This window comes from Siphateles boraxobius, unplaced genomic scaffold (assembly GCF_051911475.1).
Source record: "Siphateles boraxobius isolate OS27281-9 unplaced genomic scaffold, OSU_SipBor_1 16, whole genome shotgun sequence".
NCBI lineage: Eukaryota > Metazoa > Chordata > Actinopteri > Cypriniformes > Leuciscidae > Siphateles > Siphateles boraxobius.
In genome coordinates this window covers 13061876-13080398 of record NW_027508766.1, presented here as the reverse complement: position 1 = coordinate 13080398, position 18523 = coordinate 13061876, and the positions used below count along the sequence as shown (strand labels likewise).

Below are 18523 nucleotides of genomic sequence, written 5' to 3'. Positions count from 1 at the left end.
ACTGGTTACTGATTTCCATTCACCTGTCAATCATAATATCTCCCTCTGTATTTGAGCCGTTAATTACCTGAGTTCCATTGTCCGGTATCTTCTTTATTTCATGTGGTTGTTTATTAGTTTTTTCCTGCAAACTCCAGGGTGTATCTTTGTGGATTAATAAAGAAGCATTTGTTTGGATTCTCCTGCGTTGTGCGATCACTTTTAACGGTGCACCAAAAGGCTACATTAGTGTGCAGTCTGCCTGAATACTGTTGAGAACTGTGTTAAAGGTCAGGCCAACTCGCTGCCTCTGTTTACAGTGCTTTTTTTGGTAAGAAATAAGGTGTTCAAGGCCTGCTGTGGGTCATCTGGGGTACATCATTGGTTAGCTAAACCCAGTGTCATTGGCCAAAGTTACAAGGAGGACATAGTCTAAGCACACACACTAATCAAACTACACACCAGATAATGACATATCAAAACATGCAGTATTTGCTCTAAAAACAAAATGGGAAAAACAATATTGAAAACAGTTCCATAAGAGTAAACCTGTGTTAGCGTTAAGATCACCAATAAAACAAAATTATAGCTCACATATGAACAATCAATAGTCAGAAAAAACTAGGATGCATGTTCTGAAAGAAGCAGCAGTGCTAGGAAAAAATAAGTATCTTATGCTCAGCAAGGCAGGATTTATTTGATCAAATATGCAGTAAACCTAATATTGTGGAATAGTAAACACATTGAATAACTGTGTTGTATATTAATATATTTTAAAATTTAATTTATTCCTCTGATGACAGAGCTGAATTTTCAGCAGCCATTACTCCAGTCTTCAGTGTCACATGATCCTTCAAAAATCATTCTAATATACTGATTTGGTGCTCAAGAAACACTTATTATCATCAATGTTGACAACAGTTGTGCAGCTTAATATTTTGGATTCTGAAAATGTCATGATTCTTTCATTAATAGACATTTCAAAATGTCCTGTAACAAGATACATTTTTACTGCCACTCATGACCAATTTAATGGATTCTTGCTGAATAAAATGATTAATTTCTTAAAAAAGGAGTGTAGTAAGGGGGGTGTGGTTCAGCGAGGTCTGCAGCAGTAGAGCAGGGGAGCCGAGCGGTAAGTAAGTAGGTCAAGTGGAAAATGACGAACACTTGTTTCTGATTGCAGTGATTGGGGTGGTTGAGACCTGATAAAAGCCGGTTGGTGCAAGAGTGCGGGAGAGAGAGAAGGACTGCGATCTTGTAGACGAGTGGACTGAGTTACTGAATACCCTACAGTGGACTATTCTGTTTCCTGAGTGTGCTATAGTTTATCTATGGTGAAGGTGTTTATTATTTCGAATAAAGTGTACAAGATCCAGTCAAACCGACCCTTGTCTTCTTTCATCCCCACGATACTGAACCTTCAACATCTTTACACTGGTGCCGAAACCCGGGATGGAAGAAGGAGCCGCCGCCAGATCATCTCCGTCGCCACTTGAGGATATCATCCACGCGCTCGCGAAGCTCCACCAATAACAACATCGGACCCTGTTGGATGTAAAAGAGGAGCATGAACGGCGTTTCGAGATGCTCCTCAGGGCCCAACAAGAGGACCGCAAGCTGTTCAGGAGCTGGATGGACCACGAGGTTCGGGCCGCCCCATCAACACCTGCCTCGGCCGTTTCCATACCACTCCAGAAAATGGGGCCTCACGACAATCCGGAGGTGTTCCTCGACTTGTTCGCGCGCTATCCTACAGCGGGTCGGTCGGACCCCTGAGGAAAGTAGACAGCGGTTCCGTTCGATAGAACTCGGGGAGTCTGGCCGAACCTTCGTCTTTGCGCAACAGCTCCGGGACGCATGCCGCAAGTGGCTGATGGCCGGAGGTCGCGACGTCGAGGGAGTGATTGATCAGGTGGTACTGGAGCAGTTCGTGGCGAGGCTGCCCAAGAAGACTGCGCAGTGGGTCCAGTGCCTTCGCCTGACATCGCTGAACCAGGCCATCCAATTGGCGGAGGACCAACTGGTGGCGTGCCCAGGGGTCGGTGAAAAGCTGCCATCATCCTCTCTCTCTTCTTCTTTTTCTTTTTCCTCTTCCTCTCCTCCTGTCCCTGCACCCAGGTTCCGAGGAATGCCTCCACCCCGACCAGCGCCGAGATGGAGGTCTGGGAGCGCGACGGAGCCAAGTGCGGGTCCAAGGGCGCCCCCTCGGAAGTTTGTTTCCCCGACCGGCGGCTTTTCAGCGCAAGTGGTGCGCCTCTTGTCGTGAATGTCAGGTGGTGAATCCGCCGGCTCTTCCTCTAATAGAGGTCCCCTTCGAGAGAATTGTTATGGACCTCATCGGGCCATTGGAGCGATCTGCGCGGGGCATCGCTTTGCTTTAGTCTTAGTAGATTATGCAACGCGATACCCAGAAGCAGTGCCACTTTGTACTATTTCCGCGAAGAGCGTAGCGAGTGCACTGTTTCAATTAATCTGCCGGGTGGGAATCCCGAAAGAGATTCTCACCGATCAAGGCACGGCGTTTATGTCACGGACGATTCGCGAACTTTACGAATTGTTGGGCATTAAATCGATTCGCACCAGCGTCTATCACCCACAAACAGACGGACTGGTGGAACGTTTTAATCGCACGTTGGAATCCATGATTCGGAAGTTCGTACAGGAAGACGCCAGAAATTGGGATAGATGGCTAGAGCCCCTCTTGTTCGCTGTGCGCGAGGTCCCCCAAGCCTCCACGGGGTTTTCCCTCTTCGAGCTCCTCTATGGGCGTCAGCCCCGCGGCGTGCTAGACGTGCTTAGAGAGACTTGGGAGGACGGACCTTCGAATAGCAAAAATGAAATTCAATATGTCATGGACCTGAGAACAAAACTCCACGCTGTGGGGCGGCTCTCTATGGGAAATTTGTTACAGGCCCAGGACAAGCAAAGTCGGCTGTACTGCGAGAATTTGCACAGGGAGATAAAATACTTGTATTACTTCCCACGTCCAGTTCTAAATTACTAGCAAAGTGGCAAGGACCATTTGAGATTACACGGCGAGTGGGATATCTCAATTATGAGGTCATTCGTACAGATAGGGCTGGATCACGTCAAATTTATCACCTTAATCTGTTCAAAAAATCGAATGAGGTGGAATCAGTGATGTTGGCATCGGTGGTGAGTGGAGAGGAGGATCTCGGTCCAGAGACGAGCTCAAAATCCCAATCTCTCGCTCTGGCACTTGGAGGAGACCACCTCTCGCCGGTCCAGATCACTGATATACATAATTTACAAGCAAAATTTGCTGACGTGTTTTCGCCCCTGCCTGACCGAACGAATCTCATTCAGCACCACAATCAGACGGAGCCAGGAGTAGTAGTGCGTAGCCGGCCATATTGTTTGCCTGAACATAAAAAAGAAAGTGGTTCTGGAGGAATTTGAGGCTATGCTGGACATGGGGGTAATAGAGGAATCCAACAGTGACTGGGCTAGCCCGATAGTTTTAGAGCCTAAAACTGACGGCTCGATAAGGTTCTGTGTGGATTATCGCAAGGTGAATGCCGTGTCGAAATTCGACGTGTATCCAATGCCTCGGGTTGATGAGCTACTTGATCGGCTGGGTACTGCTCGTTTTTATTCGACACTGGATCCAACAAAAGGATATTGGCAGATCCCCTTAACTCCAATATCTAAAGAAAAAACAGCTTTCACCACGCCGTTTGGATTACACCAATTTGTCACGCTTCCTTTCGGCTTGTTCGGGGCTTCAGCGTTTGATGGACAGAATTCTCCGGCCGCATGGTGCATATGCCGCTGCTTACTTGGATGATATTATCATCTATAGTAACGACTGGCAACGTCATATGCAGCATTTGCGTGCTGTCCTCGGAGCGCTGCGAGGGGCTGGGCTCACGGCCAACCCAAAGAAGTGTGCAATTGGGCGTGTGGAAGTCAAGTATCTGGGTTTCCACTTGGGTCATGGACAGGTGCGTCCCAGAATTGATAAGACGGCAGCAGTTGCGACCTGTCCGAGACCTAAGACCAAAAAGGAGGTTAGACAGTTCCTGGGGCTGGCGGGATATTATAGAAGGTTTGTGCCTAATTATTCGGACCTCGCTAGCCCGCTGACTGGTCTAACTAAAAAGGAAGCACCAGATACCGTCCAGTGGACGGAGCAGTGTCAGCAGGCGTTTACCCAGATAAAGGCTGCTCTATGTGGCGGACCGCTCTAACAAGCTCCTAACTTTTCTCTCCCTTTTATTCTGTAGACTGACGCGTCGGACAGGGGGCTGGGCGCAGTCCTGTCCCAAGAGATGGAGGGTGGAGAGCGGCCGGTGCTGTACATTAGTCAGAAGCTCTCGAAGAGAGAGACTAAGTACAGCACCATTGAAAAGGAATTCCTTGCCATCAGGTGGGCCGTTTTCACCCTCCGCTATTATCTCTTAGGACGGGAGTTCACCCTCTGTTCGGACCATGCTCCCCTGCAATGGCTCCACCGCATTAAAGATACCAACGTGCGGATCACCCGTTGGTATCTAGCGTTACAACCTTTTAAATTCCAGGTGGTCCACAGGCCAGCTGTACAGATGGCTGTGGCCGACATCCTTTCCAGGAGGAGGGGGGGGGGGGGGGGGGGAGTGCCCACGCTCAACTTTCTCTTTCTGTTTATTATTTTGAATAAAGTGTAAAAGATCGGGTCACACCGACCCTTGTCTTCTTCCATCCCCTTGATACTGAACCTTCAACATTTTTACAAGGAGAAATTACTTGAGGTAATATTGATATACTAAAGTTTAATAGAAATTACCCAGCAGTCATGTAACTCTGCAGAAAGAGTACTGCCCGCATCCAATTCGCCTTGTTCTCCACGGACCCATGTACAGACCTCAGTCCAGTTTGAGCCAGACTTTCTGAAAGAGTTGCACTGTTGATCTGAATAAGCATGTGCTTCCTTGTCATTCGAGTAAATTAACAGACATGGGCACAATTTAATCAGAGAGGGAGAACTCTGGCCTCTCAAACATCCCCTACTGCCATCTTTTGTAATCAGATTGCATCATGGGACCATCAAACTGTTTAGATTCACTAAGCAGTGCGAGTGTGTGTTTATAATTCTTTGTGTATTTCAGTGCCACAAACACACACACACACACACACACACACACACACACACACACACACACACACACACACACACACACACACACACACACACACACACACACACACACACACACACACACACACACACACACACACACACACACACACACACACACACACAAAACACTACAGCAAGAGGGCAAAGAGGAGGTTTGAGAAGCCCAGAGATTTGCTTCCTTTTGCTCAATTTTCTCACAGGCATTGTTGTGTTCTCCCAGACTTTTTGACGTCAGACAAACCATGAGTGTCACTTTCCCGTTTACGCTGAATGGAGCTTCCCTGTCTCAAATTTAGCTCCCACAACCAGCTGAAAGAAAACTCTTGAGCTCTTCAAACATTAATCACAGTTACATTAACAATACTCTCATTGTATTCATTAAGAGGCTTATAATAATTTACATCCAGTATCCATTACTAGCCCCATGACAATTAAACAACAGATACTATCTAACAGAGATAGGAATGACAATCAAAGCTTGCAGGTAATACACTGCAGCTCAAACGTTTGGGGTCAATAACTAAAAAGCACATTTATACTTTTCTTCAGGATGCATCTAACTAAAGTGACAGTAAAGACATTTATAATGTCACAAAAGATTTCTGTTTCAAATAACTACTGGTTTTTTTTTTTACTTTCTATTAATCAAAGCATCAAAAAAGCATCACAGTTTCCACAAAAAAAAAATTAAGTAGTGCAACTGTTTCATTCTTGATAATAACTGGAGTAATGATGCTGAAAATGTAGCTTTGCCTCCACATAAATATATATAAATATATTTTAAATTGTGATTACTGTTAAAAGGTTTTTGGAGGGTAAAATTATTATTATTATTATTATTATTATTATTATTATTATTATTATTATTATTATTATTATTATTTTATGCTTACCAAGACTACATTTATTTGATCAAAAACATTGTGAAATGTTTTGTATGCTTTGCAGCAGAACTTTATTTCACCAAGTGCAACATGTTCCTGGATCAACATCTTTGTTTATCCTGGAACAACATTCCAACTAACTAATCTTTTTGAGGTTTGAGGTTTACAGTTTATATCAAGTTTAGGCTTACAACTAGGGTTAGGTGCTTGTTCCCCTATCAGTGTTATTCACCTTTAATTTCCCTCTGAATTTAGGGATTCATTTATGGGAAGGGTTGAGTTTAGGGATAGGAATATGGTTAGGATTAAATTGAACAAAATAATTAACCCAGGAATGTGTCTAAATTTGAATTTGTGTTTGTCTGTTAGTTTTTAAAATTAATTTAAAATTAAATCTTTCAACAAATGCAGTAAGAGGCAATTATAATCACAACACAAGGAGAACGTAAAAGCATTCACAAAACATTTTCCTAATTTCCTAATTCAACAGATAAGGTGGATACTGTGGATTGAACTACACGTCAGCCATCAATAAAGTACTATATGTCTAGGGACAATAAAATATTACTACTCCAAAAAACATCGTCATGAGTCATGAATCATTTTGTCCACCTGGATTCACATTCGTAACAAACCAAATTGCTCTGAAAAGGCTTCCCAGGAGTTTCTCAGCAATATCTCATCATTAGCCAGCTATTATGCGGCCATTAATGCATCTCCACCAATTATTACAAAAGCCTCTTAACTTACGTAATTCATGACACACTCAACTTGCTTCAGTCTTTTGCCATGTATCTCCAAACAAACGTGATCAGAAAAAATGTCAAAAGAAAAATCTCTTCCTTTCCTCAAAAAAAACAAAAAAAAAACATACATCATTATGGGTGTACAATTAGAAGCTCTTTTTATTGCTCATGCAAAGAAGGTGTTTACAGTAGCAAAACAGCTAGCAAAAAGAACAACCTTTTTCCACTGCTCCAAGGATTAATTCTGATGCTTGAGTAGGAGGTTTCGATAGTGGACAGGAGTCATCATGGGCACTCTGACAGGTATGACGCATACGCAAACTTAGACGCATACGTAGCAGGGTGTCAAGTACTATGTGTTGTGGCACATTCCTCCCATAACCATTTCTTGTGACTTGTGTGCCACAGTAGCCTTTCGGTTTCGGACCAGAAAGGATAGTCTTTGATGCCCTTGTGCATCATATAGCCTTAGATGCCCAATCCCTGTCACAGATTTGAGGTTTCTCACTCCATGGACGACTGTCGGTAGGTTCTTACCACTGCTAACCAGGAGCAACCAACAAGGCTTGCCCTTTTATAGATTCTCTGACCCAGTCGCCTGGCCATAATAATTTGGCCCTTGCCAAATATCTGGGGTTTTTTTTTACTAATCATCTAATCTACTCATAATATACAGAAAAAGCATTGACTTATAAGACTCTGTTATAACAATCTGTACTGCAAAGCTAGATGACTTGACACACAAATGACACACTGTGTTGGTGAGGAAGGGCTTTAAAAAGTCACTGCACGCTGCACATGACATGGGTAATGTTAAGCGAACCTAATATTCTAACCTTCAGATAAATAAGATAATGGTGGATCTCAATTATCAGAGCTGAACTGAAATGAGCATAACTGATTTTTTGACATCCTGACCTATCACTTCATTCCGGGACATTCAATTCAACAATTTTTGCAACAATCAATTGGTGAACTGGTGGCAATGTGTGTTAGCGTCTCCATATGTGTTTGTGTACATCTCACACATGAACTGCATGCATGTGAATCTAAAGGTTGCCTTCCCAAAAAGCCTTTTATTGCTGCAGCTCGCTAGCTGATTACCCTCACTAATGTGTGTTATTGCAGCTCATAAGAACAGCCCTATCTGTACTGACATATTGGGCCAGGTGAGCTAGTCTGGGTAAATTTCCACTAACTACAGTCTTGAGTTGTTGTCCTGTCTTACCTACATGCTGTCACGCACTCAGGTAGTCAAGAAGAGGCAGGCTATTTGAAGAGAAATATTGTTTGTTCTCTATGGCTGAAGGTGTGAAATGTTTTAAGATGGGATCACAATACATTTTCTTATTCTGTATTTTTTGCATTGTACTTTACATTTAAACTTCTATACAGTAGGTGAATTCACAAGTCAGATCAGTAATTACAAATAAAAAGTTAAAACTATAGAAAGTGTCGACTGAAATGTATTTTTCATTTCACAAATTACATTCGACTTAGACATTAAATTCAGCAATTACAATTCAACTTTTTACTCAAATTGTAATGCTGACAATATGATGAATGGAATGATTAAAAAATTATATTAAATTAGAAGCATGCAAAACAGAAGCATTTAGTGGTCTCATATTTTTGGACCCCATTTTGTGTCACCAAAATGTTGATTTAAAGGAATAGTACATTTAAAAATCTAAATTCTACCATCTACATGTTGTTCCAAAACTGTATAAACATAAAATAAGATATGTTGAAGAATCCTGGGAACCAAACAGCATTGGAACCATTGACTTTTATTGTTTGGAGAGAAAAAAAGAACACATATCTTCTTTAAATATCATACAGTTTTGGAATGAGGGCAAGTGACATTTTTGGTTAGAATATCCCTTTAGTATGAGCATTTTCATCTTGGAGAAGTCATATTTAAAGTGTTTACTCATCTGCAAAATGTTAAAATGATATATGGATGTTTTTGAGACATTTCAGATTTAGAAGGTGTGTGGATACACTCTTTTAAAGATGTTTATCAAATGTTTGTACACAAATGTCACTTTTAAAAGATCACATTGATTTCCAGATAATGCACTCTTTCACAGACATCTCAGTGACACACATGTCCGGAATCGACTTACAGCAAATCCTTTTCCAAGTCTAGAGGGTATTAATTTTTTAACCTTTTAACATCCTTTGACAAAACATGAGTCCAGCGGTTGTCGGTACCGAACCTGCATGACGCATGACTTCTTGGGATGGCCAGACTGGAATTTTCCATTCAATGCCGTTGAGGTAAAGAAAAGCAAAACAATTAACGGATGACAGAATGCGACCAGGTTTATCTAAGCCCCGTTAAGTAGAGCCATGTTTGTTTTCTACTTTTTCTATAAGTGAGCAGGACCAGTGGAAAATTCCCACTCCGATCCACAGGTATCAGACCACTGACTAAATGCCCCCCCTCTTCTTTGTAGAGGGATGGGTGCACAGGGATAGTTCGGTTGTCAGGGCTAGCACACTAGCCCATTTGGATGTGTTCGCCCAAGCTGCAATGACACATTTCTTAGAAAATATTATCTGCCCCCACACCAAATCTAGATGGTACAAGCTGTGTGCATTTGAATCTAAAGGCTTGCTAAAGTGCCTTGGGTTTCCCAACGTGCTTGATCTGAAAGAGATACGTGCAAAAAGACACCTTCAACACCTGTCCATTCACACAAAACTAACTTGAACCAGACTTATCTACTTTAAATCACTGTTTTCAATAGACGTGCATTACTCTTTGTGTACTGTCTTTGTGTACTTAAGTTACAATACAATGTCCCTGACGCACAGGCAGAGGAAAGTATTTTAATGCTCATGCTTTTGCACAACCATCTTATTAAAACATGTTATTCAAAGCATGTAAACAACATCCACTTTGAGCTTTTAAGAAGTTTAAAACAACTCCTGGACTCAGCAACTTTATACCTTACCTTAAACTGGCTCAAAGACATCTCAAAGATCCTCACTGTAAACTAGGCCACATTACGCAGCAAAAAGCGTCATGCTGACGTCATAGCTGTATCACATTTCTTTGGAGCAGCATCCTAGATCCTGATACTGATTCCCAAGCACAAATTAAAAGTGGAGTTCAGCCCCACCATTACATTATCAGTTACTGCACTGCATTGACGCAACACACACTAGACCAGTTTATTTTTATATTATAGGGACAATGTGGAGTTACAGTGAACAATTAAACCATCTTAAACCAGCATGCATTTACATTCAGGTTTGGTGTTGGTCCATGGCTGATTGACTAGAATGCTGTTTACCATCGAAACTGGTAAATCCGGCTGACCAAATTACAGAAAAAGTTAGGTCTTACCTGAGTCCCTAAGCAGGCCATCATCATGTGTGTGAGGAGTTTGGCAGCAAACATGAGGAATCTAGAGCACAGCACATGAGACACAACGGCCAAGGCAAACCCTGCGGGTGAAAGACAGACATATACTATACAAAGTCTTGAGGATACAAGCAGTGCATGATTTCTTGTCACATTACAGTGGGTTTTGTATCCCCTCAAGCATGTAGACAGGACCGTAGTGAGTTACCTGAGATACAAATAAAGCCAGCAGCATAGAAGGCCTCATTGAATGAAGCAAAACTTCCTGTCTCTGCATATGCTGTGTAGACGGACAGATGCGTACAGGCACACTCGACAAAATTCTCACTGTCATCCACCATACGACAGAATTGACCATCAGACAGCCAGCTGGAGAAGAGAAATAGCAAAATGATCATGAAAGGCCACATAAACTGCCATATTTAAACCTGTATCAAAACAAAACTTTTGTTTTGTTTTGTTTTTTTGCTTGAGGTTTGTTTTGTTTAAAGGTGAAGTATATCATTTCTATTCCACTAGTGGCACTATATTATATTGTAAAAAAAAAAAAAAAAAAAAACAATTGTTCTTAAAAAAACGAGTAATCAATTATTTCTAGTACAAAGAGAAATGCTCAGTTTGCTGTTGGTTCAGACTGTGAAATGAGAATTTCAGGATATTTTAAGATCAAGTTCAGTGCGACAGATTTTTCTGTGAGGAAACAGAAATCTGTTATATTGGACTTGACTGTCTGTTAATCTAAATTAAAGTCGCTCTATGGTATCATTTCCATCACAAGGAATCACAATTGCATAATAATAAAAGGTCCCAAAAGTTCCCAAAAAGGTCCCAAAGTTATCAGAATACATATGTTTTAGGATAACAGATATTCTAAATAATAATTCTGAGAGCAATCTGTTTTACATCAATCCAAACCTGGAGAGAATTCATGGACAAACTGTACAGCTAATAGTCTTGCATAAAAGCAATGAAATAATGGCTTCCTGGCCAAGCACACACAGAACTTTCTCCGTCCTATAGAATGTGTGAGACAGGCCTTAAAAGACTCCGTCATGGCAGGTCACAAACCATGACCCTTAAACTCCACACTGTACGCACTGTCTGTCTCACTGATGAGTGTGTAATACATGGACAAGGTCAGAGCTTTACTGCCAGATGGTCTGTCAAGTTCATTTGGATGAGGAATTTAAAAACATCTATTACCATAACTGAATTTCAGCTCCGTCCAGAGGCTTCCCAAAAGATCTGCCATTGCACACACTGCGCAGACAGTAACAATGGTCGTCGATTATACCATGACGATTTTACCGCGAGTCTGATGATGAAACTATTGGAAGAACGCAAGGATGACTTGAGAAGGACGTTTCTCAGTGATACACTTCTCAGTTTGACGTTCATCGTGAGATGTTACAACTGTAATTCCTCACCATCAGCATTCGTAAGTGTGTGTCCATCAACCGATGTGTATACTTCAAATTTATTACGGTACACGTTTACTGCACCCAACTGCATCATTAACCGCACCAATACCAGCGCGTACGTTACGTGAATGACAGATGTAACATTAAAGTTGGTAAAACAAATCTTGCTCCATCCTTTATCATTACTCAAAGTAGTAAGAACAACAGACAATCTGCATTAATGGACACAATTTTAGGTAACAGTGGGCATTCAGTTGATTTGCAACTATTTCTGTAAGCCATTTAGCCGGAGACCTGCACTGGGTGTACACAATGTAAAACACAAAAATACTTATTTTGAACAGCCGATAGTAAATATTTAGATCAATAATTAATCATACACAGGTTGCGATTCGGAGGAGCAATAGTTGGACCAAATAAAGTGGGTACTGTCCCACCTAATGGAAAAGCGGTTTGTAAATCCCATTTAGACCTCATGGAGATTTGAGAAGCAATCGTCAAAAGGTTATAGTGCTCTTGTATCGCTGTGGTAATTTAAACAACTGAATCTTCACATCCTCATTTTTTGAAAGAGTTTACAAAGAGAATTTGCTTTTGCAGAGCAGAAAACAGTGTTTTCTCGACATGCACACAACAAAGACCAGGTACGGCGTTTGAGGGCGGGTCAAAGTAGACATTGTTCGCGGGCGGACATTAGGCAAATGTGTTACCCAGTGAAGTGTAGCCATCACGGAAGTGGGATTCAAAGTCATTTCTTTATTTTGAGAGACAATTGTAGGGTATGGACCAATCAGACACATACTAATTATTCATTATATACAACGGTTTATGAAACTCCTCATACAGCCCAAATGAACAAACACAAGGGCAGAAACAGTGTCATGTTACAGGGCATGATAAGGAGATTTTACGACCTCCGAGGAATGTGGCCACATACTCAAGAGAGAGACTATGAAACAGAAACCTCTTTAAAACAGACTTTGCTGCATTAATCATAGACTAACTGATCTATAAATGAACATGCATAAAACTGTGAAAGAAACTGTGTAAATGGTTTACTGTCTCGTGTACTATTAGGTATATATTATGGTATGTATCCTGGTATACAACCAACTAACAATCAATGTAACCGATACTCGGTTACTAACGTAACCTCGGTTCTCTCTAGAGAGGGAACGAGTATTGCGTAAGTTTAGCTTACGCTACGGGAAAGATTCATCTTCTCGAGATACTGAAGCCAAAAAATTATCCTTAATTTTGTATAACTTGTCAACGCAGTGCAGCAGCTAGCAGACCTAGAGCAGGCCATCTCGCGTGCTCATTGGCTGCCCTGCGGGCAACTGCTGCAGCCTACCAGTGCGCCCGGCGTGACGTCACGCCCAATGAGGGGCGCCCGCGCCTTTATAGCGTCACAGCCCGCCAGATAGGCGTGGCTTAGCATATAAAATAGGGGCTGTAGGCTGAATTCTCTGGTTTTTCGACGACTGAAGCGAAGTCGCTCGTGGCGCGAGCACGGACGGTTACGCAATACTCGTTCCCTCTCTAGAGAGAACCGAGGTTACGTTAGTAACCGAGTATCGTTCTCTTACGAGAGGTTCTCTCGTACTGCGTAAGTTTAGCTTACGCTACGGGAACACTTTGTCAACGCCGTGCGCGCCAAGCATCCACATGAGAACCCCGAGCTTGAGGGGAACCCCATAAGTGGAAAAAAAATAAGGTGGCCAGCCACGCGGGCCATCACTTGTACATAAGCACACATAGGGAATACAGAGCAGCGCGCCGGTCTGTATAGTCATATGGCACATACCCCACTAGTGCAGCTCAACCAGGAGAGCTGAGTCATGAACGTGATCTGAGCAGGAGATCTGGGCAGAATACACCTCTTTTTCAAACTGACAATAGTTTAGCCTGCAAGGCAGGAACTTCTAGGTTATAAAACCTGACAAAGGTAGACGGGGAGCCCCAGCCCACCGCTACACATATGTCATGGATAGAAATTCCACTGGACCATGCCCACGACGAGGCCACACCTCTCGTGGAATGAGCCCTGATGCCCAGAGGGCATTGCAGACCTTTTGACGCGTAAGCTGCCGCTATAGCGTCCACTATCCATCTGGACAGGCTCTGTTTCGAGGAGGCAAGCCCCTTGGCGCGCCCACCAAACGAAACGAAAAGCTGTTCCGAACGCCTGAAGGAGGTGGAGCGCGTAATGTAAAACCTCAGCGCTCTGACAGGGCAGAGGAGATTCACATCACTTTCGCTGTCAGATGCTGGGAGAGCTGACAGCGAAATAACTTGCGCTCTGAATGGAGTGCCCATCACTTTAGGGACATAAACATGTCTAGGTCTGAGGATGACTTTAGAGTCATTTAGTCCGAACTCAAGACACGACGCGCTGACAGACAGCGCGTGCAGATCCCCTACACGTTTTACTGACGACAGTGCAGTCAGAAAAACGGTCTTTAGTTATAGATATTTCAACTCCACGGAGTCTAGTGGTTCAAATGGAAAAGCTTTCAGGGCCTCGAGGACCAGTGAAAGATCCCACATGGGAACCGACGGGGGGCGCGGCGGATTCATCCTTCTAGCTCCTCTAAGGAAGCGGATGACCAACTCATGTCTTCCCAGTGACTTGCCGTGCGTCGATTCCGCGAATGCTGCTACGGCCGCCACGTATACTTTGAGCGTGGATGGGGATCTTCCCTTATCCAACAGCTCTTGTAGGAAGGTGAGCAGATGCGCCACCCCGCATGTCCGCGGGTCCAGACCTCTGTCGGTGCAACATCCAGAGAACACCGACGATTTAGATGCGTAGAGCCTTCTCGTGGAAGGGGCTCTAGACTGCGTGATCGTGTTTATCACTCCTTCTGGCAGGGCAACGAGTACCCGTTGATCAACCATGCATGCAGACACCAGCGCTCTGGATGGGGATGCCAGATCGTGCCGCGAGCTTGAGAGAGGAGATCTGCCCTCACCGGAATCGGCCACGGAGCTGTATGTGACAGCCGTGCCAGTTCCGGGAACCAAGTCTGATTCTCCCAACGCGGGGCTATGAGGAGCACCGAGTGGCGCGTTTCCCTGATCCTCTTGATCACCTGTGGCAACAGAGAGACCGGAGGGAAAGCAAATAGCGGGAGGCTGGGCCAAACCTGGGCCAGCGCGTCCCCGTCCTTCGAGAAGAACGTCGGGCACTGAGCGTTGTCTTTTGACGCAAACAGGTCGACTTCCGCTCTGCCGAATAGGCGCCACAGTTTCTGGACCGTTTGGGGGTGCAGGGACCATTCCCCTGGGGGAACATTGTCCCTGGACAGTCTGTCTGGGCCATCGTTCAAATGGCCAGGCACATGCGCCGCCCTCAGCGAGCGCAGATTCGTCTGTGACCAAATAAGGAGGCGTTCCGCCAGATTGCAGAGATTTCTGGATCTGACACCGCCCTGACGGTTTACATAGGATACCACAGATGTGTTGTCCGAGCGGACAAGAACATGCTGGCCCTGTATGAACGGGAGGAAGCACTTCAGCGCGTTTTCGACCGCTATCATTTCCAGACAGTTTATGTGAAAACCCTTCTCCTGGTCTGACCACTGGCCAAAGGCCGGTCTGCCCTCGAACAGCGCGCCCCAACCCGAGTTGGACGCGTCTGTCGAGATGACCTTCCGATAAGAGATGGTTCCCATCATTACTCCCTGCTGGTACCAGTCGGCCACTAACCAGGGCTGCAGAGCTGTTATGCAGGTCTGAGTCACTCTGATTTTCTGGCCGCCAGACACCCAGGCTCGGCGAGGCGCGCGAGCGTTCAACCAGCGTTGGAGCGGGCGCATGGGCAGTAGGCCCAGCTGGAGCACCACTGCAGCTGATGGCATACAGCCCAACATCCTTTGAAATGTTTTTAAAGGGAGAAAGCTGCCCTTCTGGAAAGATGCGGCTATGTGGCGAACACGGCGCGCGCGCTGTGTCGATAAACGAGCCGTCATGGTCACCGAGTCCAGTTCTATTCCTAAAAAGGAAATTGACTGGCTGGGCAGTAATGAGCTCTTGGTCCAGTTGACCGTGAGACCCAAGCTTTCCAGATGACTGAGAAGCACTGTTCTGTGAGATAGTAGTTCTGTCTCTGATTGTGCCAATATCAGCCAATCGTCCAGATAGTTCATTATGCGCAGCCCCTGACTTCTCAGGGGGGCGAGCGCCGCGTCCATGCACTTTGTAAATGTACGGGGTGCCAGGGACAGGCCGAACGGCAGGACGGTGTATTGATATGCCTGACCGTCGAAGGCGAATCTCAAAAATTGCCTGTGACGGGGTACCATCTGAATCTGAAAATAGGCATCCTTCAGATCTAGAGAGATAAACCAGTCCCTCGGGCGAACGTGCGCGAGGATTTTCCTGGTCGTAAGCATTTTGAACGGTCTTTTTGCAAGCACTTTGTTCAAATATCTCAGATCTAGGATAGGTCTGAAGGCTCCGTCCTTCTTGGGTACGAGATAATATCGGCTGTAAAAGCCTGACTCGCTCAGAGAAGGCGGCACCTTTTCTATAGCCCCTTTGCACAGCAGCTTTGCTATTTCTGCGTGAAGTAGGTGTGCTACTTCCGCATTCACTGTCGTCGCGGTCCGGGCTTGAAAGCGCGGGGGACGGCGAATGAATTGAAGTGCATAGCCCTGCTTTATTGTGCTCAACACCCATTCTGAAATCCCTGGGATAGTTTCCCACGCAGCTATGTGAGCCGCCAGGGGGTGAATGGCCTCCGGGTTCAGACCGCCGCCATTTGTGGGCTTGTGAAACTGAACCGGAGCCGAGAGCGCGGCGCAGTTCTGGGCAATGGCCGCTCGCTGACCGCCGAGACCGGCTGACTTATGTGAGATATCACGATCATAAGGGATGGGGAACATACTTTTACCACACTTTGACGCGCGAGCAGCGCTCTGGGCGGGAGAGCTCTCTGTAAGCGTGAGCGCGCGCACGCGGGCACAAGACTTACAACTGTATCTGACGCCCCGATCATAGTAGATGGGGAGCGCTTTATTAACGCCCTGTTTTTTGTGATAACACTTAAACGCACAGGCGGGGCCCGGGGGGAGGTTTGTGTTAGCAAGCGTGAGCGCTCTCTGGCGGGCACGAGACTTACGTTCATAACCTGCTTCTTTGATCGTGTAACAGAGCGGGCAGATAGTGGGCACAGACCTGTGGACACATTTCTTACATTAAACACTCGAGCGGCTTTTCTGCGCTTTATGAGAGTGTGCTCTGTGAGTGACAAGGGGTTTGGAGTGCTTATGTGTAGGGGTGAACACTGGGGCGTGGGCACATTCACTACACTTAAAACACTGACGTCGTGAGCCGGACCAGACATTATACTCTTTTTGAGAATTCTCTGGGTCGCCGTGAAAACGGCGTTTGTGTGCAGGCGAGAGGGTGAATAAACCGGCTCGTTGGCTGCTAGTTGAACCACTGCAGTAGCCTGTTCGAAGGGGACTGACAGGGAAATGAACTTTGACGGCGGTCCGGCCGCAGCGGGACACGCACGTCTTTTCTCTCTCGCTGTTAGGAGGGCTTCGCGTGCTCAGACTTCAGCGTGAGTCTCTGCCGAGGCCCTCTGGGGGGCGGCGGTCTGCGACGGCTGTCTGAGCGCGATCTAGGGCGGCCGCCCTGACGTCGCTGCGAAGGCTGATGCTGAGGCTGCGCTGGACGCTGGGTGCTGCTTCGCACAGGAGGCTGGCTTTGTCTCTCGCGAGAGCGGCCTGTAGCGGAACTCGAGCGTCGCGGCAGGAAGAGGTTCATGGCCTGCGTGGTCTTTTGCACCATAGAGAAGCGGTCAACGATCCCGTTCACCGCTGGGCCGAAGAGACCAGTGGGGGAAAGCGGCGCGTTTAGAAAGGTGGCTCGCTCAGTTTCCCTCATATCCGCGAGCGTTAACCAGAGGTGCCTCTCCGTCACGGTTAACGCGGCCATGGCTCGTCCGATGGCTTGGGCTGCGGCTTTGGTGGCGCGGAGAGAGAGATCCGTAGCGCTTCTCAAATCCGTTACCGCAGCTGGGTCCCGGCCCTTCTCATCCCATTCACGGAGGAGGTCGGCTTGAAGGATCTGAAGCACAGCCATCGAGTGTAGAGCAGACGCGGCCTGGCCGGAGGCGGCATAAGCGCGGCCGACCAAGCCGGAAGTGGCTCTGCAGGCTTTAGACGGGAGGGCTGACCGTGACCGCCATCTCGCGGAGGACGGGCAAAGGTGCGCTGCGACCGCCTCTTCCACAGGGGGAATCGCTGTGTACCCTTTCTCGGCGGCGCCGTCCACTCGGGAGAGCGACGCGGAGGCCTGTGACTGAAGTCTAGCAGAAAACGGTGAATTCCACGACTTCGTCAGCTCCGCATGAAGTTCCGGCAGGAATGGAGCGGGCCTGGTTTCTGAAACTGCGCGGCGGCGACTTTGAAGGAAGCAGCCGTCGAGCCTGTTCGGCGCGGGTTCCTTCGGCAGCGACCACTCGAGCCCGAGACGGTCAACCGCTTGCGTCAGCAGGCGCATAAGTTCCGCGTCAGCTCCAGCGCGGGTACGGGCGGATTCCTGGATTGACGAGGAGGCGGAGGGAAGCGACCATTCCTCGCTGTCTGATGCCAGGATAGAGCAGCAGTCTTTTGTGACATGTCCCACGGACTCATCCTCCGAAGTGACGGCAGTGAGGCTCGTAAGCGGCAGCTGCGCGTCGGTGAGGAGAGGTGGGGAAGGCGAGAGCGAGGCTCGAGGGAGGTTCTCCGGCGAGCGCGTCGCTGTGGCCACAGGTTCCGGCTGTCTCAGGGAACGGCGCTTCTTTCTGCGCGGTCCCACAGGAGGCGGAGTGAACGCTGTGGTGTTGAATGCTTCGAGTCGAGCCCGCAGGGTCGACAGCGGAAGCTCCTCACAGAGCTCGCAGCCCCCGGACGCGAGGGCGAGCTCTGCGTGTTCCAGGCCCAGGCAGAGAGCGCAGATCAGGTGGCGGTCTCCGG

General features: G+C 46.4%; 1 protein-coding gene across 2 annotated transcripts in view; it reads right to left on the bottom strand.

Moving 5' to 3' along the window:
* The window catches only part of adgrv1 (adhesion G protein-coupled receptor V1), a 171912-nt gene that overhangs the window by 51592 nt on the left and 101797 nt on the right, over positions 1 to 18523 (bottom strand). For both annotated transcript variants that reach the window (XM_077231608.1, XM_077231609.1), the window contains 2 exons: positions 10337 to 10497; positions 10111 to 10211 (listed from right to left, as the gene is read on the bottom strand). In XM_077231608.1, the coding sequence (XP_077087723.1) occupies positions 10111 to 10211; positions 10337 to 10497 (262 nt within the window). The remainder of the gene's footprint in view (positions 1 to 10110; positions 10212 to 10336; positions 10498 to 18523) is intronic.